Source organism: Centroberyx affinis, unplaced genomic scaffold, assembly GCF_046629955.1.
Source record: "Centroberyx affinis isolate AG114_WGS23_722 - 3 ecotype Tasmania unplaced genomic scaffold, CSIRO-AGI_Caff_v1 ptg000100l_1, whole genome shotgun sequence".
Lineage (NCBI taxonomy): Eukaryota > Metazoa > Chordata > Actinopteri > Beryciformes > Berycidae > Centroberyx > Centroberyx affinis.
Window position 1 is genome coordinate 45,684 of NW_027278802.1, and position 26,479 is coordinate 72,162.

The 26,479-nt window shown below is 42.4% G+C and overlaps 2 protein-coding genes across 3 annotated transcripts in view; one reads left to right on the forward strand and one right to left on the reverse strand.

Annotated features, from left to right (window-relative positions):
• Positions 1–3,104: 3,104 nt before the first annotated feature.
• LOC139647363 (protein ELFN1-like) lies at positions 3,105–7,390 on the forward strand. Its single transcript, XM_071523248.1, has 4 exons — positions 3,105–3,394; positions 3,503–3,656; positions 4,132–4,298; positions 5,233–7,390. Exons 1-4 carry the CDS (start codon positions 3,105–3,107, stop codon positions 7,388–7,390), a joined length of 2,769 nt encoding a protein of 922 aa, XP_071379349.1.
• An 11,698-nt stretch (positions 7,391–19,088) lies between these two features.
• mad1l1 (mitotic arrest deficient 1 like 1) overlaps positions 19,089–26,479 on the reverse strand; it is a 50,000-nt gene continuing 42,609 nt past the window's right edge. For both annotated transcript variants that reach the window (XM_071523000.1, XM_071523008.1), the window contains exon 18: positions 19,089–21,067. In XM_071523000.1, coding sequence (XP_071379101.1) covers positions 20,918–21,067 — 150 coding nt within the window. In that variant the 3' untranslated portion in view covers positions 19,089–20,917. The remainder of the gene's footprint in view (positions 21,068–26,479) is intronic.

Genomic DNA, 26,479 nt, shown 5'->3' on the forward strand with positions numbered 1-26,479 from the left:
CATCTAGGTAAGTACTGTTCATCAGTCAGCCGGAGCAGGGGCTTGTGGGTCGGTGGGTCGGGAGGGGGGACAAAGTAAAGAGGAAAGAGAATGAGAACAGAGGAGAAAATGGTTTGATGAAAGGGGGTGTTTCTGTTTGTGTCAAGAAAGAATATATGATGTGACTGAAGCAGTGCGACTGAAGCAATGTGTCTGAGTGTGTGTGTGTGTGTGTGTGTGTGTGTGTGTGTGTGTGTGTGTGTGTGTGTGTGTGTGACGAGAGCAGAATAGGGGGATAAAACCACTCCTGTAGAGAGGCTCAGTACCCTGCTGTTTGGCAGAGTGTGTGAGAAAGGTGAAGCACTGCTATGTGTGTGCGTGTGTATGTGTGTGTGTGTGTGTGTGTGTGAGTGAGAGCAAAACTGTAGCCAAGCCAAGTTCTCAACACACTCCAACACACTCCAGGTTTTGTCCCATGTGTTTTCACTGTTTTCCTCATTTAGCTGAAGGCATGTGCATCAACACGGTACATTCTGAAGCCACCAGGGCCACAGTAACATAAATGTCACCTGTTTTTTGGGCAAGGTTAGAGCTGAACTTGGCGGCCTTGGGTCCAAAAGCATATATTTACACCCCCAGGCCACTTCATACTATACCCCCACATACAATGGTTTGTGCCTTATGAATCTTTGAATGTGTGACATGACAGAACGCTAGCCAATATTCCAGCCAGTCATGATGCTGACTGCTGGAATATTCCATGTGTTTGTAAGCCTCCTCAGCAATAGGCAGCAACGTGCGCACGCACACAGGACGCCGGTCTGGTTGGGCTGGCAATGAATGATGCAAAAAGGAAAAGAGGCTGACAGACTCTCAGCAGTTTCTTCTGCACATATCATGTTTGCCACTAAAAGCGTATTTACTACAAAAGGAGGTCAAGTGCAAGCCGGTAACTGTTACTGTACCTCTCTGCTTTCTTTCCTTTACTGCGTCTGTGCTCTCTGCTGCCCTTCACTTCGGCTTTGTCTTCTGGCCTTTCGGTCGACATCGCCTGCTTTACCTTGGTACAAAAAGAGGTCAGGCAGAAATCAGCCGTCACTGCATGTTAACTAAACTCTCCAGTCTCCCTGCCTGCTCTGCATCCTTTCCACACCCCCACCTACTCTATTCTCAACAGTTTGTTTACCCTTGTTTAACCCTAGGTCAGCAAAATGGCCATTTCCTGTGCATGTGTGTGTGCGTGTGTCTGTGTGTGTGTGTACGTGTGTGTGAACGTGTTTTTGTGTGTATGTGTATGAGTCTGTAGCTGGCAGCAGTTCCTACCCTTTCTCTGGTGACCTAACTGGGTAGTTTGTCTCATGCTACGTGGGAGGAAGTCTCACCATCAATTATAGATTGTGCTGACTGGGTGGAAATGCATTGCGTGTACATACACACCAACACATGCTCATGCACACTTGTGTACACGTGCACGCACATACGCACAGAGTGATGTTTACATAAGAATATTTAAAAAAAAAGGCATCAAGAGAAGAAAAGGTGTAAATTCCATTCACAAAAGTTATGTTCTCATTCACCCTCTGAGGTGACACATCATCTCCGTCTTGCTATTCATCTGTAATCAGTATGGAAGGAGTGAAAGCCAAAATATCTTTGTGGGGAAGGCTGGACCTTATGCTCTTTCCCACTCTCTTAACATGAGCTCACCTCCATGACATCACATCCTGTTTGTTGGTCTAAGTACCCAGAAGAGGGCTCTCAAAGAGGAGGGGTAGCGACTGTTCTAGCAAATTCCCCAGACAGACAGAGAGCCACTCTAGATCCCCTCTCTCTCTCCAGCCTCCTCTTTTTCTCACAGAATCCCCTCGGTTCCTCAGGCGCTGCCTCAGTCTCTCCTCGCCTTATCCCCCTCCACCTCTGTCACTCTCTCTTTCTCCCCCCATCTCTCTCTCCCCATCCCCAGCCATCCGTCATTACCCCTCTCTTGTACCCGCTTTCCCTCCTCCTCCCTACTCCATAGCTCTTTCTTGCCTCCTCCTTGCCCCCTCTTTCTGTCTCTGCCGTTCCATCAGACATCAGCTGTTTTTCCCAGGAAGTGTTTTATTTAGAGCAGATTAATTAATTAGATACAGTATCAGAGCCATGGCCATCCTTAGCCCAGGCCTATCAGGGCCCTGAAGCTAATGGTGTGGCAGAGAATGTGTGTATGAGTGTGTGTGTGTGTGTGTACGCACATACGCTCACACACACTCAGCAGCGTCAAGTAGTGTGTATTTTTAAGTACTGCAGGTGTTTGTGTGTGTATCTGCAGCCATGTGTGCTAATTGGACTTGTCAAGAAGTGTCTTTTGTACATAGGATAGTTGTGTGTGCATATCAGTGTGCGCATGCATACTGTTGTGTGTGTCTGTTTGTGTTTGTGTGTGTGTATGTGGGTGTATGCGCGCCAGACTGTTACATAAGTAGACCTAACTACCTCTATCTCATCATGCTGGTAACAGGGTTGAGTTTGTTGCTATCTCACAAAATAAACCACTGTGTTTCATTAGCGGTTCTTTTATAACACCTCCCCCTCCCCATCTTTTTTTCTGTCTCCCTCTCTGTCTCCAGGGACCGGTTCTCACACCAAGTACACAGCAGTGAGAAATGAGGAAGAAAGAAAAGAGGTGCTTGTCCAATCAGAGATGCAGATGGCCACAGAAGACATGAGTACCAGCCAATCTGGCGTGAGGAAGAGCTTCACTTGCCAATTCATACATAACAAATCAAATGTGACCCCATAATTAAACAATTGATACAGTTTACGTAGACACACTTACTGCCAATGAGGGAATATATCCCTTTCCTAACTCATTTGTTCATTATTTAATCGTTTATTTCTCAGGCAGATACACAAGGAGTATAACTGGAACTTCAACACACACAATAAGAAAAAGTAAAGTGAAGCAGGCACAGGGACATTTTATTAAAGCTATATGGTTTGACTATATGGTTTGAGGCAGTATAAACACAATTCTGAAGAAATAGGTAACACCAAGCCAAGGCACACTGAGATATTATCATATAAACAAGCCACATCCGTCACTCCCTTTCTCAATGGCACTCGCCTGCATGAATAAATGTTAGATGGCAAGCACCTCTGGACGGCTTTCTCCAATGGATATTGTAAAGACATCCCATATAGCCCAAGGGGCAGGACTAGGTCGGCAGAGACACAAAGTGACTGGAGCTTCATCATCAGTGGCCCTGTCCACAGCCAAGTCCTTCCTCTATTGGCTCGCTCTGCTGTCAGTAATGCGGTTGCCAATGGTAACAGCTGACTGCTGGCTGATTGAAGGGGAAAAGGGCTTTGTGTGGCTGGCTATCTGCAGTATGAACCAACCGCCTTATGAGGCCATCCCTGCCCACATTAACAGGTAAGAAAACTCCTGTAGAAAGTGCCATCCTGAAAAGCACAGCAGTGTTTCCTCCACAGTATTTTACTCATACTACAGTCTTCATACTTTTCATACTTTTCTCAACAGCACTATTGTGGATCTGAGGCTGAATGAGAACAAGATACGGTCGGTCCACTACTCTTCTCTCAGTCGCTTCGGCAACCTCACCTATCTGAACCTCACCAAGAACGATATCAGCTATGTGGAAGACGGAGCATTCTCAGCACAATTCAACCTGCAGGTTAGTGATCAGACACATGTGCATATTATGTGCACACACATACATATGCATACAAACACACAGGCAAACACAACCATTCACGCATGCACTCTTGTGTGCACTCAGAGACATGGACAGAGACACACACACACACAGACACACACAGGAGAAAAACTAACTTGTTTTGGCATCCAGAAATGCTCAAGCAAAAGTACAAAGTATTTTCACCAAACTGAGCTGAGCACAGCCATAATGAGCTGGCATTCTTACACATCTACCACAAGTGCTGGAACTGCGCCAGGAGGGAAAATGTGAACAAGAAAGATCTGAGTCAATGCAGCACAGCATAGAGGCTTAGATCAGCATGTGAAACATGAAGGATTGTACTGAACAGTTTTCTGTTTGTACTGTACGTTACCTGCTTGTAGCTTGTGATGCCTGGTGCTGGCCAGCTCCTCAGAGATTAGAATAATCCCCCTTGTCTTTCTCTCCCCAGGTTCTCCAGATGGGCTTTAACAAGTTGAGGAACCTGACAGAGGGGATGTTGCGAGGCCTGGGCAAGCTGCAGTATCTCTACCTGCAAGCCAACCTCATTGAGACTGTTACACCCAACACCTTCTGGGAATGCCCCAACATAGAGAATATAGACCTCTCCATGAATAGGTACAGGCGTGTGTGTAAATAACTGTCTGTGTGTGTGTGTGTGTGTGTGTGTGTGTGTGTGTGTGTGTGTGTGTGTGTGTGTGTGAGAGAGAGAGAGAGAGAGAGAGAGAGATGTAGCCTACAATACTTTAACTCACTATTAGTGATGCACCTTGCATTTCTGGTCGGTAAATGGTTTTGGTGTTAGCCCCTCTGAATCCAAGAGCAAGGGTAGTAGTAGTAATTGATACGCAGGGTGGGAGATTAAAGCATATGTTAATGTATGTATGTGAGAGGAGGAGAGAGCGTGCATATGTGTGTGTGTGTATGTGAGCGTATTCTTTGAGGAGGTTTAGCCCATAGAGATATAACACGTTATATATTATATATAATAATATTATATTATTATATTATATATTATATATATATATATATATATATATATATATATATATATATATATTATAATATATATTATGATATATATAATATTATATATATCATATATATATGTTATATTATATTATATTATATTATATTATAACATGTGTTATATCTCTATGGTTTAGCCATTATGTAGTGTTTATTGTGGTTCTGGATTCCCAATTAAGGGGGATGGTTTTCAAGGGCTTCTTTGTAGACTCACCAATTTGCATCGATGTTCAACAATCATACAGGGAGAAATCCATCGTAAAAGAGTTCTGAAATTTGAGAATATATTCAGAATTCTGACTTATATAAAGAAATGTTGGAAATCACCAACTGAAGTAGCAGTAGACGAGGCAGGTTGAGGGAAAGTGGGTACACCAAAAAAGTAAATTCCAACACATACAACACTATCATAAAATAGCTCCTGGAATGACAACATCACAGATTGATGATATATAACAGTGTAAGAGTATCCGAGGTTTGGAATTTTCCTTTAAATCTGTGATTACTCCTATCTCTTTCTCAGGATCCAGGTCTTGGATGGCAGTTTGTTTTCTGGACTCACCAAGCTGACCACCTGTGAACTGTATACCAACCCCTTCAACTGCTCCTGTGAGCTGCTGGGCTTCCTGCGCTGGCTCTCCGTGTTCCCCAACAGGACCAATGAGAGGATGGTGTGCGACTCTCCCGCAGGTTTCTCTGGCTACAACCTCCTCAGCCAGAACCCCCGCATGCCCGCCCACCGCAATGCTCTGCACATGCTCAGTATCGTCTGCACAGATGACGGCAGCAGCGTGACACCGTACTTTGTGATCGGCTCGTCCGATTCCACCACCCCACCCCCGGATTTTGCCTCTCCCTGTGGATTGGACGATTGTCCTTCTGGAGCCTCTCCTGACGAGCCAATCAGCTTGAGCCCCATCTTCTCTGATACTAATCCAGTCATGAAGCTAAAACAGGTGTTGCACTCGAGTGCCGTGATTACGGTTCAAATCCCGCATCCGTACCGGAAAATGTACATCTTGGTGCTTTACAACAACAGCTTCTTCACAGATATCCAGAATCTGAAAAGTCAAAAAGAAGATATTGAGTTGAAGAACTTAAAGCCTCACACAGACTACACTTACTGTGTGGCTTCCATAAGGAACTCCCTGCGCTTCAACCACACCTGTCTAACCATCTCCACAGGGCGCCGGGCCGGGGTGGGGAGGATAGCCAATGAGTCGTCGGCCACCCACTACATTATGACCATTCTGGGCTGTTTGTTCGGCATGCTGCTCTTCCTGGGCCTCGTCGTCCACTGCCTGAGGAAGAAGAGGCTGATGGAAGAGAAGGAGAGGAAGATGAGCAGGATACAGAGGACTCTGATAGAGCTCAAGTATGGTGGAGGAGGGGAGATAGAGGGAGGGGGTGGAGGAGGGGGCTCTGTTTCCCAGAAACAGATGCTTGCTGCTGGAGAGAGTCTGTCCAGAATGCCCTATCTGCCCCAGGGTGGCGAGATAGATCCATACAAGCTACAGGAGGTGATAGAAACACCAGCGCACAAGCCTGCTAAACTTAACTACATGGAAGTCAGAGGGTCTGGTGTGGAGAGAGAGAGAGAAAGGGAGAGAGAGCGAGAAAGAGAGAGAGAAAGAGAGATGTCACCACAAGCCAACCCGCAGGGCTCAGTAGCAGAGATCTCCACCATTGCTAAAGAAGTCGATAAAGTTAACCAGATCATCAACAACTGTATAGATGCTCTCAAATCTGAGTCTACCTCCTTTCAACAGGGGATCAAATCCCCCTCCTCTGCGGGCGGAGGGGCAGTGTCAACAGCTGAGCCGCAGCTGGTGCTTCTCTCTGACCAGGGAGGAGAGAGAGGGGAAAGAGGAGGAGAGTTCCTCTCCCCGGTGTATAAGGGAGGAAGAGGAGGAAGAGGAGAAGAGAGGGGGAGAAGCTACCATCACTCGTTGCAGCGACACCACAGTATGGAAGCTCCTCCAACCTCCAAACGGCCCAGCACCTCCTCTTCTCCCGGTTCTGCCCGCAGCCCCCGCTCGTTCCGCTCCGAGGGAGGCTACCACTCCTCCGAGACCCGCTACATCGAGAGGACCTCACCCGGACAGAGAGGAGGAGGAGGAGGAGAAAGAGGAGGAGGAGAAAGAGGAGGCGGAGGAGGAGAGGCCATCCGCACAGTCACCCCAGCAGCAGCTATCTTACGAGCTGAAGCCCAGAGAATCCGCCAGTACAACGAACACCGTCACTCTTACCCCGGCTCCCAGCAGCACCTCCAGGATCTGCAGCACCACCCTCAGATCCTGCAGGAGCTCCACCACCACCCAGGGGGCCGCAAGCCCTCCGTCTTAGACCCCCTCACCCTCAGCAGGCAGGCCAAGCAGCGGGAGCTGGCCTACTCCCAGCTGTCCCCACATTACCCCCTCTCACCCCAGTACCACAACCTCAGCTACTGCTCCAGCCCCGAGGAAGACGAAGAGGAGGAAGGGCTCCTTTGCACCCCAACCCTGGGGCTGTGGGAGAGGTTCAAACTGCACCGCAAGAGGCACCGGCAGGCTTCTATGGAGGAAGAAGGATACGTGGCGGCTGGACACGCGCTGAGGCGAAAGGTGCAATTTGCCAAGGATGAGGATCTCCATGACATACTGGACTACTGGAAGGGTGTGTCCGCCCAGCAGAAGGCCTGAATCCACACCTGGAGACAGATACCAGTCTGGAGATGGAAAAATAAACACACTGCATACATCCCATGTTGACACAGATACACAGACCTATATGAAAAAGACCTGTAAATACACACACACATATGCATACATGCACACACACACACACACAAATTACAGGATATACAGAATCCAATTGCACACATACATATACAAACACACACACACACACACACACACACACACAAACACACACATAGGCACACACTGTACACAAACTAAGCCTTTGCTTCTGAGAACATGGACCAAACTAATATATTAATTACATTGAACAACAAAAATCAGATAACTTATAAAGACTGAATTACCTTTTGTAATGTAATGAAAATTATAGCTCAGACTTATGTAGCTATTTGTACTAAGTTTTGAATGAAGAAAAAAAAAATCAACATCTTGAGAACAGAAACCATAAATGTTGCCGAGCAACCCATCCTGAACAGACTTTCTGCCCTGCTACCCATTTAATCTGCCTCGAGACTGACATTCATCAAAACTGACCACGGCAGATTAACCTCACCAAACAGTGTATTCTCATTACGGCAATGGATTGATCGAGATTTCGCTCGCAAGAGACGATCCATTTGCCGGGGAATTTGTTTTGCATCGCTCTCTGCAATATTGCTGTGAGACCAGATATTCTGAACGACAGCAGATTCAGACTGATTGGGAGAAGTGAAACATTACAACAACAAATTCTGGATGGGTAGCCAGGCAACAGTATTGTTCAACTGTGCTGAGAATGAGTAGGTAGCTCTCACCAGAGAGCGAGTATAATGTGCCAAATCAACCAAGGGGATAGTAGAACCCTACTGTGTACCAACTTCTCCTCTTCACTCTTTTTATATACAGAATTTAAAAACCCTAGAATGATATGTTGTTATTACTATTATAATTATTATTATTATTATTATTATCATTACTAGTCTTCTTCTTATTACTATGATCCTCATCATTAATATTCTTATTTGAATATGGCATGGCTCCGTCGTGTGACTGTGTTTTGACTGTTTTGAACCTCTCAGCTGAGGAGAAGTACACACCAACAGAGACATATGATGGACAAGACGTTTCAGTTCTCCTTTTCTACCAAGAGGAATGTGCTCCGTACGGAGCCAAAAGAAACCCGTCTTTCTCTTGGTAAACCCCTGCTACATTCTACTGCTCCTCATCCTCCTAAAGAGGGAGCGCTGTACAGACGAGAGAGAGAAGTTCTATATTTGCAACAGAGGTGACTGTTTTGTTTGTACAACATGGTTTTGAAATCTTTCAGACTTTTCAGAAACCAGAATCCCAAGTTAGTTACCTACCTACTCACTTACAATGGTACGTTTTTGATTTTGAAATCGAACTAAAAATTCTAATCTTCAATGAATGTCTTCAATTCCCACAGGGGAAACATATCTGCACTGTTCAAAATCAAAAAACGACTCTTAGGAAAGACCTAAAACTCTCAGCTTCCTTCCCGATACACTGTAGCTTCACTGTGTTTTATCCACAATTCATTTCTCCTCCCATCTCCCAGGTTTTTACTTTTTGGATTCCTCTGGTTCCACTGTGGTGCCATTGTGCCAGGCAAACTTGATAAATCACAAAGAAGTATTTGAAATGATTTTAAATACTACTATTTACAGACCTCTTCTCCTTTGCATCAGTACACATCAGTTTGCCAAACAAACAATTTGCACAAAATGACCCACCGCCATTGGCTCACTGCTCCCCTCCTATCCTCCAATCATTTCTAAGACCAAAGTACTGTGGTAGCAGATTGACCCTTGTAGCCCCTGACCCGGCCCCGAGTATTTACACACCATCATCGCTACAGTTACTACTCTAGCACATGCGCACGCACAGGCACACACACATGCACATAGGCTCGCACACACACACACACACACACACACACAAAGACATGCACTCATGCACATACATACACACACACACACACACACACACAAAGACATGCACTCATGCACATGCATACATACACACACACACACACACACACACACACACACACACACAGATGAATGTATTCTTTGCGTAATAATACTGTTTATCAGCTGGATTTTCTGTTTCTGATGTACAAGCTGTATTCAACACAGTGTCTTGATCTGTCCGACGGACTTGCTACTAGTTTCTCACTACAGATGGCCACTTCTGCTTCACAGATTCTCAAACAAACAAGGAACTATTGGCTTTCTAAAAAAATCAAACCAAATTCTAGACCAGATTCTCGTGGATTACTTCCCTCACGCCGGTTTGTGTCACCAATTCAACCAAATGTTTACTAGGAAAAATGTAAAATAGCTGCTATAAAACAGCTGCAACCATTGTGTATTAAAATAATAGCAAAGGATTACGTTTTACAATATCAAAGAGATTCAACTGAAGAAGTTCCTGACATGAGAAGTGAAACAGAGAGGAAGAGCGATCAGTATCGCTCATGTGGTGAAAATGGGACTACATGTATATCAATATCTGCAGTATCTCTGAAAACTGGAGGCCTAAACGAGGGGAGAATTGTGGTGATACAAAAATATTGCTGTTCATTTTGAACAGAGTTGTGCTAAAACAACTCATTTAAGTGCAGAGTGAAACGGGGATGGGGTCAAGGCCATTTCAATTCAATCGATTTTGAATTAACAAAGCTTCAAGTATTCATTGTATGGAAAAATAATTTTAATTATAAGTGCTTATATCGACCGAATTGCATCCACTTTGCTTCGTGAATTGAAACAGAATTGACTCCAACCTTGATGCTAATTAAAAACACACGATAGAAGCAACAGAGCTGGCAAACTAAGAAAAGTTTATTGGTGAAGGGAAACACTGTATAAAACATTTTTTCTCTGCTAATGAGTTTAGAATGCTCAAGTCATTAAGCCCAGTTAAAGCCATAATCATGGGTTAGTGAAATCACCACAGCTGTTTGTAGCACTGCAAAAGCACATTAATTTGTGTGGTAACAAGGCAGTTTTTCCCCCTCACACTGCAGCAGCTACTACATGGATCCTACAGAGAAACACTGCTTCTACGCTACTGCAGCAAACGTTGCAATCCAACTCTGATCCAAAAGGAAACTGATGAGCTGTGGTTGGTTCTGTATTACATATCCCAGATTGTGGCTTTAACTAAACAACAGCCTTAAAACATTAGATTTTCTTTCATCTTTTTAACTTGAGCATTGCTTTGAAATCAAAATTTTTCCTGGTTTCTTTACTTATACTTTTCTGTCTGCAATTTTATAATTGCTTGATTCTTAAGCCTCACTTGAGCATTCTTTGAATAACAGTAATATCAATGTAGCGATGTATTAAACTACTGTTTTGTTTTTGTTGTTTTTTTCGTTCTGTTTATGAACAATGGCCTGTATTTATCATGTGTCTGAGAGTAACAGTGCTAGTCTAGAATCAGACAATAATGAGATGGTCAAGGGACCAGTCGACAGCGACCCTAATCAGCACTGCTATTCTTTGAAGCGTGATGAAGGGAAACTGTGTTTTAGAAGCGGCAATGCCTAGAAAGTGGAAATAAATAGAGGTCCTAGTGACAACAGACGGAAACAACAATGGAGCATGCTGCGAGGAGCTCAGTGGAAGCTTGTGTTCTTCTTCTAGTGGATGACTCAGGAGAGAGAGAGACAGACAGAGAGAGAGAGAGAAAGAGAGAGAGAAAACGCTTTGCCATAGGATCTCTCAGAGGTTTCTTTCTTCTTTTATTTTTCTTGTCGGAAATTAAAATGAGCACAATAAAATAGCCTTTCTTTCACTGTCTCCTTTCCTGGAGAAACCATACATGCGGCCAGAAGTGTTCAGCCTTCTCAGGACATTCATTTCATTTCAGATCCAAAGATGGCTGCCTACTCTTACTTGGGAACTACTGAAGCTACAAATGTGCTGGATCATCACATGGACACACAGACTATTAAAACATTGTCCTGATACCGGATATGTGGTAACTGAGTTGTCACACACAGCCATACCTACAGTAGCTTGAAGCAAAGCAAGAATATCACTTAATCAATAGTACAACTGAAATCCCACCCTAGCGTGCCAAACACAAATGGTTTTATCACTTTACTATGGTAATATTATTCAGGTGTGCCATTGGGCCACCTGACAAGTGAAAGTTAAAGTATAACAATAATAATTATAATTACTATATATATATATATATATATATATATAACTTTGGACTCTATAGTTTTATAATAGTCATATAACATGGAAACATCAAAAATAATAAATAAATCAAAAATAATTGCTTAATCCATGACCGATTGATATTTGTGAACAGTCTATGGCTTGTAGTTAAATATAATCCTGTTAAATAAATTGCATAATCCCTGTAAAATATTAATTCTGGCAAAACTACACCCATTTTATGTATGCACACTCAGTCCAAACAAAATGAGGGTAAATGCAAAAGTGGGCTAAAACTGCTTTAAGAAAACTTGAGCATGGGTATTGACAAACCCAATAAGTGATGCAATGTTGGACTGGGGTCCCATGGAGAGCACTGTAGATAAAACGCCCTATATGGAGCGTGTCCTTTGTGAAATGAATTAGGATGCTTACATTGCTGAATTTTAATTTGACAATAGCAAGTGAATGGACCAAGAAACCACTGCAGCAATGCAGCAAGCAGCTGTGAGTAGAAAAAGGAGTGCGCTTCAACAAACAATCTTTGCTGGAGTGCTGAACCAAATTCAAAAAGAAATCTTAAAAGAGACACGGGGCACGTCCACAAATAAAGCGTATGATGGAGTGCTTACTTTACACTAAGTTTGTGTGTGCCACAAAATAAACTTGTAGTGTGAAGTAACTACACTGTCTTCCATTTTTTGGGGGGATTTACGCCATGTCTCTTTTGAGATTTCTTTTTCAACAATTCAAAATATATTTTGAAATTTGGACTTTATTACACCAACAGCAATGTAGCTTTGAAACACCTTGGAGAGATTTAGGCTAGAGATTTTTAGTGGATTCTTCTTCTTTGCATTCTAGAGACTACACAGTGTAATTTTAGGACTGTTTTTGACTTGGTTGGGGATTGTAAGCTTCTCAATCTTAGGACACTGTAACAACAAGGCTACCTTGTTTACAAAGGGGAGCTTGAGCACACTTGCTCTGTTAGACACTGTCCTTCTCTGCATGCAGTTACACCGTCCATTTAAACCACAGTCTTGTAATAAGCAGCTCCAGTGGAGCAGGAAGGTAAGTGTATTGCTATCAGGGACATCAACACTACAGCACAAAGGAACAGTGTTCCTTTCACTTTTCCTGCACATATTTTCTGATACTGCAGAGTAGATGGACCAAAAAAAGAAAACCTCCACTGCTAATCCAGCTGCTGGATGCCTCATACAACTTGAAAGGTTAAATCACATCTAGTGTATTGAAGCACCTTCAGCCCTCCTGACAACAATAACAGTCAGCTTGGGAACACTCCCGCTTGGTTTTCTAACAAAACCTTGGTGTGGAGACACTCACATTCTCATCTCACAGTGTCGACATGTGAACACATACTGCACACAGGAAATGGCACAGGCACAGAGACAGTATGTGCCTGGACTAAGGGCTTATCTTTCTGTGTGAAAACACCCTTTGGATTCATAACGGCAGAGGAATACCTTTGCAGGAGTACAGTCTGAATCCCTCCTGAACTGACTGGAAATGCAACTTCAATACAACACTGACAAGGTTCATCACTCCTTATCTTAAACTGCTCTAGTACAAGTGGCTTAGGGGCCTGCGGGAGGGGGCCTTCCATCCAGACAGTGAGAAACGCACACATCCTATCAGGGTCTTTTCATTATCCCTCCATCTCATATCTGTCCTATGTGATTCTAACCCAGGGCAGGTGAGTTCGGTATGTCTCCATGGTTACATCATCTGTCTCCCCAACCTCACTTTCCTGCCTATCTAACACCTCAGATCTCCCTCGCTCCCACTCTCTCTGTCTCTCTAAAACATCCACACATGCTGCCGAACTCTGTGTGCATACATGTGCGTTTGTGTGTGTGAATGTGTGTGTGTGTGTGTGCGCACACCATGAACAATAATAGATACGGGGAGGGGAAACACTATTCTTTTTTCAAACTGAGCCACTTCACACAACTGATATAATTCAATTTAAAACTTTTGGAACTTGGATTCTTTTGTCGAACTTTTAAAATTACATATAACATTTAATGTCACACACAAAAAAAGTTTTTGGTCGAAGTCATAGCACAGGGCAACTTATTAAAGAGCACTCCTGGCAGGCAGAACGACAGATTTCAGTCTCGTACCCACTGGGGAAGTTGTAAAGGGCAACCAAACAACTACTGGTATTACTGCTACTCACGGTGGTGGAGAACCTACATAGAGCGCTGTGGTTGAGCGCTGCCCTTTCTAGATGTGGTCTTATCAAAGCAGTCTGACGCAGAGCGGAGAAGGAGCCTCCAGCCTGCCCCCGCCACACAGTTTAGAACACAAGCAGTTGTCAGACGCGTCAGTTGGAGCACTGGTGGCGCTGCAATGACCAAAATATCTGTCTTCTCTCTGTGTGCTCGCCGCCTGTCTCCCTGTCACTCTGTAGCCGTCCACACTGATGCCTGACACGGTACAAAAAAGAGGCCTCCCCAGGCACAAACAATCACACACACGCACAAATCATTCCCCACATGGCATTTACACTGACGCCTACGGCAGGGATGGAGGGTAGGAGAGATATGAGGACAGAAGCAGGAAAAAAAAAAAAAAACAGAAGAAGAAAGGAGCAGGAAAACGGAAATTAAGAATGGGGGGCTAAGGGAGATAAAAGAGGACACGGAGACTGGGTTCGTTGCTCATTTTCAGAGTTTTGATTTCTCTCTGAGCCCTGGGGTCTTCTTTGTGAAATAACCTTCTTTTCAAAATGGGAATTAGACTCGCTCTCTTTCTCAAAGATCCAAGTCTAATGTGGGCCGGGCCTGCAGAGGGAGGCTTGATAGAGCAAGATGATAAAGGTAATATTAGGAAACATTCTCACCACTGTATTAATACATATTAAAATCAAGCCTCAAAAGGAAGAGCCTAACTTCACACTGCAACACACACACACACACAGACACACACACACACAGACACGATAGGCCAAGCAGCATTAATAATGTACAGTGTAGGATAGAGAGAACACTGTGGAAAGGTCGAGGCTGGCTGAGAGGGGAACAACACGACTTATGAGTTATTAGGTCAGTGGTTACACTGGTTATCTTCTCTCTGACTGTGTGAATGTATGTGACCTGCTCCATTTTAAATATCTTATGAGGCCAACCATCCAAGAAATAAAATCACAGTGCAGGCCACTAACATTCCCTTTTTATATACTTAAAAAAACAAAAAAAAAAAAACATCAATGTAATTGCATTTAGTTTTAAAACAAGAACACTGACTGAATAACTACTGGAGTGCTGGAGATTGTTGACCCTGAAACGCTGTTTTCATTATGGGAGTGTAGGGAGTGTGTGTGGAGTGATTGGGGGCCAGACACGGAGAAACAAGAGACGGGACATGGGACATGGAGGAAGAGAAAGATAATGGAATTAGCGTAGAAAGAGAAGTAGAGGACAGAGAAAGTTGAGGGAGGGCTAAATGACAGATATTCTGTGGCCATGCAACCGTCTCACCTTTCTCAATTACTATACAAGGTGACACTGGACCACCTCAAAATACACACACATACAGCCGCACACACACAGGCACACACGCCCGCACACACCCACGCGCACACACACACACACTCCCAGATTGAAGGGGGCTAAGACGTGAGATCAAGGCAGTGCAAATTAAAACTGCTCTAATTAGCCCAACTGCCACTCTCCTGTTCTGGCAGCCATATTGGAGTCTGCCTGGAGCCTCGCCTGCCCGCCTGCCCGTTTCCACCGGGCCACAGAACAGCCATAGAGAATATATGGGCATGAGGATTACTGTTGAAAAGCCCACTTGCCTAGAAATACCTCTAACACGTTACGGTGAGCGGAGAGAGATCCATTAATGAAGCTGCCCTGGGAAGATCCATCGCCACAGTTATGTTTTGCCCTGTTACAACTCTTTCACAATTTGTTCTCTTGGCCTGGCACCAGTTATAAATAAATTAATGCAGCATTAGGCTTGGCTAGTCGTTAAGCCAGAGGATGATCATGAGGCAGCTAGTGAAAATGAGAAAGACGATACACCAAAACGTTCAACGGAGGCAGCATTTTTGTATATACAACATATAACTTAAAAAGGGCATCTTTAACACCTGAAATAAAAAGTAAGTATCAAATATTCATCTCATAGCAAATAAACACAGAAATAGCACTGCAGGAAAGTGTAGTCAATCACAGAAAAGTAAGATACATTAACTTTCAATAATGTATCATACTTTTCTGTCATTGACTATACTGTGAATTCTTGTGTTTTATTTTTTTCCAATACTATATGCACATTTGATACATAACCCAGTCCCCAGGAAACACTATTTGCTAGTGTGTGTGTGCGTGTGTAAATGTATGAGAGAGCAAAGTTAGCTGAAGTGTGGAGTCACCAGTCAGAGGTTGCACTGATAACACAGACCTTGACCCACATACTGCTGCTTCAAAGTCACAAAGTACTGAACGGATGAAAGAAAATGAGTGTGAAGTGCTGTGAGGCGTGTGTGTGTCTGCCATGTTATCAGTCTAATCGCTATGGATCGGGACGGAGAGACACCAGGTGGGATTCATTCTCTCCCAGACGATCGATACTTTTAATTGATCAATTCATTACAAATACCACACACCCTCGAGAGGAGAGTGTGCAGAGAGCAGAGAATGGGCAGGAGGCAGAAAATTATATAAGAGGAGAGTTAGAGTTTGATAACGGCTCCCTTACCACGCATTATCTACACCTTAACGCTCTAACACAGATTCTCACACACACACACACACACACACACACACACACCTTCCTCCGCAGTGAGACAGTATCATATCATTTCTACTCTAAGGGGAACCCGAGGAAAAGAAGCTCAGATCTGAACTAAAGCATGACAGCTGCTCTGTCTCTCTCACTCCCTCTCTGCTGGCACCTTAGGGAGAAGGACAGAATGACTGAAAGGGGGGGGGGGGGGAGAGAGAGAGGGAGAGAGAGAGAGAGAGAGAGAGAGAGAGAGAGAGAAAGAGGGGTGTGGAAGGAAGAGATGGGAGAAAGATTGACTTCAGAGAGAGGATATATAGAGCTGTCTGTGTGAGTGGAATCGGGCGAAGGGAGAGATTAGTGATGAAGGTATAGACAGGCAGAAGAGAGGGATGAGAGATGAAAAAAAGAAGTGACAGGTCCTTTCCTGTGTGGTCTCCTCTCTCTCTCTCTGTCCCTTAAGCCTCTGTGGTCTCCAGCTGAGACAAACTCCTCTGTAGTGGGGATGTCTCTTCTCAACGGCTCTTATCAATATTTCTGCGTGGGAAAAAAAAAATTCAAGGATGAAGTTGAAATGCCACTCGTAAACTTATTTGATAAATGAAACATGCATGGGACTTGCTTTTTAAAGTCTCAGTACTGCCTTGAAATGGTGAAATGTTTTCCACTTCATATATTTAAAAAGCAGTGCAGATTGTTTACTGCTTGATGAAAGTGTGTGTGTGTGTGTGTGTGTGTGTGAAATCTCATGTATGCTGTGTAGTTGTAAAGCTCAGCCTTGGTATTTTCAACCTCACTCAACCACTTCATTTATTGTTAATGAGATATCAGGGGGTGTACTAATTGTTTTGGACTGAGGGATGATGGGATGATGAAATAAAGATAAAGGACTGAATAAAAGAGTGGAAAGAAGGGGCAGAGAGAGACAAGAGTTTAACAGGTAGTGAAAGACAAATATAGAAATAACTGGGATGAAAGCTGAAAAGAGACAATCTTACCAACATTTTTTTTCTCTTACACATAAAAGCATAAAAACTCAAACGGCATAACATTATGACCATATGCAGCAGCATAGCGTGGATTAAGCATCATACTATCGCTTCCTTTGCTATTGTCTCCCTTATAATCTATAACATTTACTGATATTTCCCACCCACATGGTGGATTGCCTACCAAGATGGCTGTCATGAATGCCTTTTGTATACAATAGCCCACTATAGAATACACAGGGAATGTAACTATAGTATTCATATTTATTGTGGTCAAAAACAAACATCTACAAACATATAACAAAGCCATGATGGAATTGAATACTATACCCATAGTGTAAGCTATACACAGTGGCAACAGTTTGGTGTGGAACTGTTAGTGTACTAGAAGTGTTATAAGACCAGAATGATTCTCCAGATCGGTCTTAAAGGGGAATGCCACCCATTTTAAGAATTCACATACGTTATTGCTGTGGCCCAGGACAATTTCAATTCAGTCAATACTTGTAAACATGCACCACTCTATCCTAAAGCTAGAAACTGGAGAGCTAAGCCTTGAATTTGTGATGTCACTGGGATGTAAAATCTGACCTTGCTCCATAGACAATGAATTAGGGGACTGACTTTGTTCACCCATAAAATTTTGTGTGAGTTCTTGCACCCAAATGAGGATTAAATTCTGGTTCATACCGGTAAACAATGCTAGAATATGAACTTTTTGGTGTGAGAACTCAAGAGTATCTTACGGCTCCACAAAGTCAGCACCCCACTGAGCAGCCCCTGATTTTTCATCTGCAATTTCTAGCTTTAGGAAAGACTGGTGCAAGTTCACAAACATTGACTGGCCTGTCCTGGGGCACAGAAATATCTTGTAGCTTCTTGAAATGGGTGGCATTCCCCTTTAAGACTTCAACGATTTATCTCAGATCTCTCACAGTTCCTATGCCCCCTTTCTTTTTTTGTAATCTCCTCTCGTTGTTCACATTTGAAAACCCTGACAGGAGTAGGTCAAAGATTTCCCTCTGTAGCAGTATGCACACCTATCATAGATTGGCAACTTCCCATGGCAGCAGCCAGGCTGGCAGGTTCAGAACGCAGGCGGTTACGTCAGCTATCCTGCATTTCATGAGAACTGTGCTGTATTACAGAAAGAAAATATTTCTCAGACTGGAGAAACATGAAATCAATAGTTTGAAATGTAACAAGTTTAGTGAATGTTCGTGGTCAAGAAAGCAAACATTTCTCTTCTGAGACTGTAGTGTGTTGTGCTGGTTTGAGTATAAAGGTAGGATACTCTGTGCATGTATTCCAAATAAAATATAGGTGTTCCATTATAACATATTCATAACAACATAATTTTTGAAACACTGACACCCATTTTTCTCAATCTCAGAAAAGATTCACCTTGTCCCAGTCTAGGTCTTGGACTCTTTCTCACCCACCTTGGGCTGTGATCTTGACTCGGTCTCAACTAGGTCAGGTCTTGATCTCGATTGTCGTCTCGACTACAACACTGCAGTTAATAGTGACAGTGAGGCTTATATAACACTGCTGCAAAATGAATATATTCTCCAAAGTCAAAATTCAAATTTTCAACAATTGTCACAGTAACACCTATGCTTTGTTGATTGTATTTATAATTACTCTACTTGAATAATTTCTACTTTTACTACTTTTCAGGGATTTTTTTTGACAATTTTGACACTTTGCACAGTGTTTTTGCGCTCATTTTTTTATTTTATTTTAGTTGTTTATTTTTGTTTTGTTTGTTATGCATCAAACTCAGGGAGCTGCGAACACAATTTTATTGTACTTGTATAATGACAATAAAAAGAAAAAAAAAGTAGTGATGTGATGGTGACAAAAAACAATGTCGATAAAGCTAGATACAGTACAATACAGTATATAATACTGTTGATGAAGGAAAAAGCTCTATGCTATGCATTGTGCTGCTTAAGTGTATCCTTATAAAATTCTGACCTCCATGTAAGAGCAATGGGGTGCAGCAGACAAACTGCACCGTGAGAATGAATGAGTGTGCAGAAAAAGGGGACAGTGTGCGACACGTATAAGAGGAATGTTGATTCTCATAAGACATATGGGCGCACCAGCTGGACTTTTTGCTGTGATTAAGTGGCTTCATTCTCTGTTCTCTCCCTATTGTTTCGCTGTTTTATTGGATTACTCCATTGTTTACCTTGTTTCTCCCTTCTCTCCATGTTTATTTCAGTCATTTCTCTTTGTTGCTGCCTGGAAGTTTCTCTTGTCCCGTCTCACATTCTTACTCAGTCGAATACACACAGACATTTTATTATCTCGATTCATATTCAAATTCATAGCTCTCATCAAAATCAGATTCACATCCAAAGACTCAGATCTGTGTTATAAAAAACTAGGTTTAAGGGAACGCTAAAATAAATGTTTATAGAATCTGCATGTGCATTTCCCCAACTCAGCGCCTTCTTTACGGTAGACCATCACCTACTGACATTATGTTATGTATAAAGCAGGTGATGAGTGCAAAGAACAAAGGTGTGCAACAAACGCTTTGATTTGAACAGATTTTGCTCAGTACCTGTTGATTCCTCCTCTACACATGAACCTTACTGGATATTGACCTGCAGGATGTGGTGAGATGGAAGCAAGGCTTTTTTCATCGTCGTCTTCTTCTTCTTTTTTTAGTTTGTTCTAACCACCTCCTCGCTCCTGGCTTCCTCTAACAAAACAAAAAGGACCAAAATGTTCTTTATGCTTTATGCTCAATTCCAGCATATAATCCTTTCAAAGAATACATACAAAAAGATAAAATCATATCTATGGTATTCCTAAATTGGATAATGATCAAAATTAGCTTTAACATTTGATATATGAGCGAAAATGGGGGAAAAGGGAAAAAAAAAAAACCAATGTAACCCATTGGTCTTGGTGTCAGTGTCATTTTTCGGGGTGGGCTTGGATTTGGTTGTATGCAGAAAATAGCTGTGTAAAGACCTTTTATAAATGAGGCCCCTGGAGAGCACACAGAAAGCCAGAATAGAAGAGAGTCAACACAGACTGAGCCCTGGTAAAGACCAAGTAAAAACATGTCAATTAGAGATCCAGAGAACCACACCAACTGCCTGTTAGAGCAGTCTGTTTTGCTCCATACAGACTATGAATTAAACTTACTGGGGGAAAAACAATTTAGTTTATTTCCAACTCACACAGTTAAAAAAAAGTTCCAAACCCTGCAGCTTTCATCTGTCAATTTCAGGATGATATAATTTTGTTAAAAATATTGTATTATTGAAAGTGACACTGATGAAATATTCAGCGTACAAGTAGGGACACAAGTAACTTTCTCGCCTGTTCTGATGTGAAAGCAAAACGGAAGTGTTCTGTCAAACAAGGCGCTCATTCACCACAACACTGCAGTGCATGTGTAGTCATGTGTCAGATTTGTTGAGAAATACTGGGATATTTTCATCACTTTGTGCATATCTTACGAGAAAGACAGCCAGTGACAGAGAAAAAAAAAGAGAGAGAAAAAATTTACAAGAAAAAACAAAAAAACAATCAAGCATTTTACAGCCGTGGGTCTGAGATGGTGTCAAACGAAGTCAGACAGAGGTTTGTCGGCTGAAGAGGTCAAGGGTCACTGCAGAGAGGAATGCCGGGATGCTCTTCTGGTGATGCAGGTGTAGGGCCACCATCTCTCCCAGAGTCTTGGAGAACTCGGTTTCCATGAGCTGCATACTTCCACTGGAGCCCTGCGTGCAAAGAAATACACATCACATCAAAACACATCATATAATATCAAACACTAAGACCTGGGATTTCCACTACCTCCATCTCTAGAGAAGAACTTTCAAAGTGAAGCGAGATCACTTAAAAAGTTGTTATTGTCTATTGGGGATTCTCAAGTGTGTGTGTGTGTGTGTGTGTGTGCGCGCACAGCAGGGTGAAGGTGTCTAAATCTGTGTGGATTAATTAAAAGGAATGAGGAGCAGCTCGGGGCGATGGAGTGAAGGAGAGAGGGATGAGGGAAACGAGGGATAAAGTAATTAAAGCATTTCAGGGAGGGGGGAGGCAGAGAGGAGCAGAGTTCCAAGCCATGCTGGGAAGATATTGAGACGTTGGAGAAATGTCCCGTGTTAATGTGCGTACGCGTGTGTGTGAGAGAGACACAGATCCTTATTTGACAAGTATTCACGTTAAACGCATAAATAGGATTATAAAATAAGAGGGCAGAATGAAATGGTGAGAAATAAAGAAATCAGAGGTAAAGAACAAAACACCAAAGGACAAAAAGAAGACAGAACAGACGGAGGCTACAGTTGGTGGGAGGTTAAGTACTGCAGCGCATTATCTCCCACACAGAGGCTTTGTATTGAAGGCCCGACCAAGAAAATGTTCACCCACCAAGCACAATATTGAGCTAAATACCTCCCCAAACTGACAAAATATACTGCTTGATATACCACCTTGCCAGAATGGCTTGTTCAACACATAATTCACACACAACAGGCTGTGCTGCAACTCACAGTCTTGTGCGAAAAGCCACAAATCCCTGATGGGGGAGCGCAGATAACTGAACTAATAGCATTCGCTAATGTAGCTTGACTGTGCAATGCTAAACCAAGGTTAAATGAAGTATGAAGAGTGCTAGAGAGAGAGAGAGAGAGAGAGAGAGAGAGAGAGAGAGAGAGGGAGAGGGAGAGGGAGAGGGAGAGGGAGAGGGAGAGGGAGAGGGAGAGAGAGAGAGAGAGAGAGAGAGAGAGAGAGAGATAATACCTTGCTGTTGCAAGTCTCAGTGTTTATTTTCAAGCTAAATGTATTAAGTGGACTAACTTTAGTTAGTCCACTTAATACAGTCAAGGCTGACTGCAAACCGGTGGCTCGACCGCTAGAGCGCGCACCATTATGGCTAAGTCCTAATCACAGAGGCACGGGTTTGAATCCAGCCTGTGCCCTTTGCTGCATGTCATCCCCTCTCTCTGCCCTGTGTTTCCTGTCTCTCTCTACTGTGACTGTCCAATACAGCTGAAAAAAATAAAAATCTTTAAAAAAAAAGTTTTCATCTTTCATCAACTTTCATCTGTTATAATACACTATATTGTACATAAATAGCAGTCAACTAGTCAACAGTATTAGAGGGGTGTTAATATTTTCGATTAAGAAATAGCTTTATTAATTGATTAAACTCTAAAAGGGGTCTTACCAATAACATTCATTCTTTCATTCTCTTCATACACACTTATTCCTTTTCAGGGTCACGGGGGGCTGGAGCATATCCCAGCATGCACTGGGCAGAAAGCAGGGAAAACACCCTGGACAGATTGACAGTCCATCAGAGGGCTAACACAGAGGGAAAAAAACCGGAGCATCCGGCAAAAACACATGCGAACAAGAGGAGAACATGCAAACTCCACACAGAAAGGGCCAATTGAACCTGATCAAACCCATCTGCTGTCAGGCATCAGCACTAACCACAGAACAGCACATAATAAAAGAAATTGATATTTTCAAGTAGAAAGAGACTTTATAAAAATGGCCTACATTGGTCGAAGTTGATTTCAAAATGCATGTGGCTCGATATATTCACCCAGGCTTCAGTTGTGAGTATATTTGGCAGGCACAATACCAAAAATGCAAAGGTCTCAGGTGTATTAAGATGTATTAAGTGTATTAAGATGTATTAAGCACCTCGCAGGCAGCTGCGGGCATAGGGTGTAGTTATCCCAAAATACAGGTGCGTCCTTAATGATCCTGATGGAGACTTGCAACTTAAGTTCTTTTTGAATGAATAACATCTAGAGGGAGGAATAAATCTAGCAAACCTAGTGGTATTTTTTAAGAAAACCACATACATTTGTGTTTAATTAGGTCCTAATCTAAAATTAATTGTTTACTCTGGGTTAGATCTACTAATATGAACTGATGGTGAGAAATATATAATAAAAATCATTAGGCTATTGATCTACATATCATTGCATTTGGCTGTGTATTTGAACTGACAATGTAAGCAATCTTTCTCTCATTAGAAGCTGATGTTTGCAAACAGGGCTAATATAGGGCTAATATGCCTATGAGGTGCATTGATGACTGTTTTTTAACAGCATTAAGTAAACAAACCAAATCTTAAAAATCATGATTGGGGGTTTATTTATTTGGATAACAGCAAGCCAGCAAAAAACCTAACTTTAAAATAGTTTGTGCTTTCAATTAAAAAAAACAAAACAAGTTTTTTGCTGACTTATCTATCCAAATAAATAATCCAACTTTACCTGTGTAGTCCAAGTCTGAATATGAATACATTTCCCCAAGGATCTCCTGACTTATCTGAAGTGTGAGCATGGCTTAAGTGTATCAGAGCAATAGACAATAAACATTAAAATTTGAGAGCCATCCGGTGCAAAACCCCATTAGGCTGACGTGTGTTCTTGAATTCCATCGGGGTCTACAGTAAACAACTCTTTACTTCATTTGCCTGGATAGGAGCTGGATCCACCCCATGTCGCGTGCTCTGCATGTCTACCACCACTGCGAGCACACTGCCGTCCTACGGGACACACTGCAGTGGGATGATGCAATGGCCTTTCTTTACTGATCACACCGGCTTTCTCCCTAACACTTTCCTTCTCTCCATCTAACCGCCTCACTCTGTTCTAGCTCTATTCCCTCGAGTGTCCCTGGTGTTTTCTGTCCCTGTGTGGCTGTCTGAAAGCTATGCCATATCCTCGGGCTCTTACTCTCATCACAGGCACACACACAAACACGTGTGTGCACACGGCTCTAGAAACTGCAGGGGCTCTGGGAACATGGAACACATCAAAGAAAAACACTGCGACCAGTTACCATGGAGATCCCAGTGTCTAAAACACCTTCTGCTGAAGTTTGTCCTCAGAACAGTCTGTGTGTGTGTGGGTGTATATGTGTGCGAGACACAGTGGACATGTTGATGGGACCTATGGGAGCTGAGGACTGAGAGGACTCCCACAGCCAATCAGAAAAAACTAAGATAACGGCTCTTTCTCTGGAGAAAACACTATTGCACGCACTTAACATTTAGTTTCAAGTGCCCAAATGCACACACACATACACACACATACAGGTGGCTGAGGAAAGGTTATACAGATTTACACAGATTACAAAAGGTTATAGACACAAAACTGAAGTGCTAGTGCTCTGGGTCTGAGATACAGAAGGAGTATAAGAGCAATATGGAGAGGAGAGAGAGAAATGAAGTGAGAGACAAGGTGGTAGGCAGAAGACAGAGAATCCACTGATGCCAGTTTCAGGATGTAAAAGCCAAGAAACTTTAGGTAAACCCCCCATATCAACAAAATCTGTTCTTACAGCTGGTCTGAAACTATATCAAAAATCACTGAAGGCTTTCCAGTAAATTTTGCTTTTAATAAGGAGTCTGTGCTTCAAAACAGTTGATATGGGCTTCATGTGCTGTGATCAATAACAATGACATAGCAGTTTACCTCATGACCATGTATGCCTACTTCTATAAAATCCTGATATAGGATATGCAGCTATAGCTTCAATTTCTGATTATAAAAAGTATTGCTTACAAATTTACATGTACTGAGTTCTCCCATCTATACATCTTTTTGAACATTTGAGTTTTTCTGTTTGAGGAGAAATATTAGGGTCGAGTACTGAGGTCGGATCCAATCCAGCTCTGAAGTACTCACTCTCAGTACATGAAGCTGTCCCGACTTTTGACTATAAAACCTGTCAAAATGCTGGAATGCTGCCATTTGTGATTTTCAAAGGCATAGCACCTGTTCAGAAGATCATCCTTGGCTATGCAGACTAAAATGCCATTCTCTTATCCCACGTAACCTCACCGTTCTTTATCTAGGGGAAACCTAAAGGAATAGTTCACCCAAAAATGAAAATTCTGTCATCATTTACTCACCCTCATGCCAAATGAAACACAGGTGAAATTTGTGGGAGGTTGCCAGCACAACTTCGTAGCAGTCTTCTCCAAAACAACTGAAGTCAATGGGGACCTGTTCTTTAGAGTTCCAAAACAAAAACAGCCAAACAATCACACTGTGAATAGAAAGACCTATACACCATTATTTGTTGCAAATCAATCAGCTGTAGTTAAGATTTGCACTAAATAATGGTGTAAATATACTGTAGGTCTTTTTGGAACTCTGAAGAACTGGTCCCCACTGACTTCAGTTGATTTGGAGAAGGCTGCTATGTGTTCAACTGGCATGAGGGGGAGTAGATGATGACAGAATTTTCATTTTTGGGTGTACTATTCCTTTAACCGATTCTGAATAAGCCGTTTCTGAGAGTGTCAATAAGCTGTGTGACCAGTGTACAAAAAGAAGACACATATATCCTCTAGACTATTTTTTTTTTGTCTTTTATCATTATTATTTATATTATATTTATATTATATTATATTTATAATTGATCAGAGTTGCTACACAATAGTCAGCCCATAATTTGATCAAATGAATAAATAAATGCAACTAGTGTGCTTGTTACTGTAATCGTTTCACAGTTGGCCAACACCAGGCAGCATAAATGACTGTAAATTGAGTGGTACTTGGATCGGGACTTGTATTGGCTGATCTCCTTAATAAACCACCTGGTACTAGTATTGGGACTGAAAATTCATTAGGATCTAAATTCTGTTCATTTCACACTTGCTTGCAGTAAAGTACAGATTGAGCACTGTAGCCACCTCTACTTGCTACCACTGTAGAGATCAGCCTTACTAACCCATTAATACTTTACGATCATTAAGATTAAAAATAACATCATGTGGTGGTTCTTCTCAAAAAACAGGAAACAGGAAACAGGAAAAAATATAAAATGATAATTATGGACAACAGTGTCAGAGAGATTTAGGTTTTAGGTTTTAGATTTAGGGTTTAGAGAAGCCTAGACCCAAAAGGCCACATTTTCACAAATACTTGTTAGATTTATTCTCACGTTTCTCTTTCCTTGTGCGGGGAAAAATTCAAAAGACTTTAATAAAAGGTCAGGGGAGGTTTTTTCAAATCAGCTTTATTCAAATCCTGACCTTATCAATGCTTATTTGCATATTCACGCTTCCCTAAAAAGTGTTTTAAACAATATCTGACCTTTATGAAAACAACAAGGTGCTGTTTGTGTTTGAAAACAACTGCATTTTCCTCATTCAG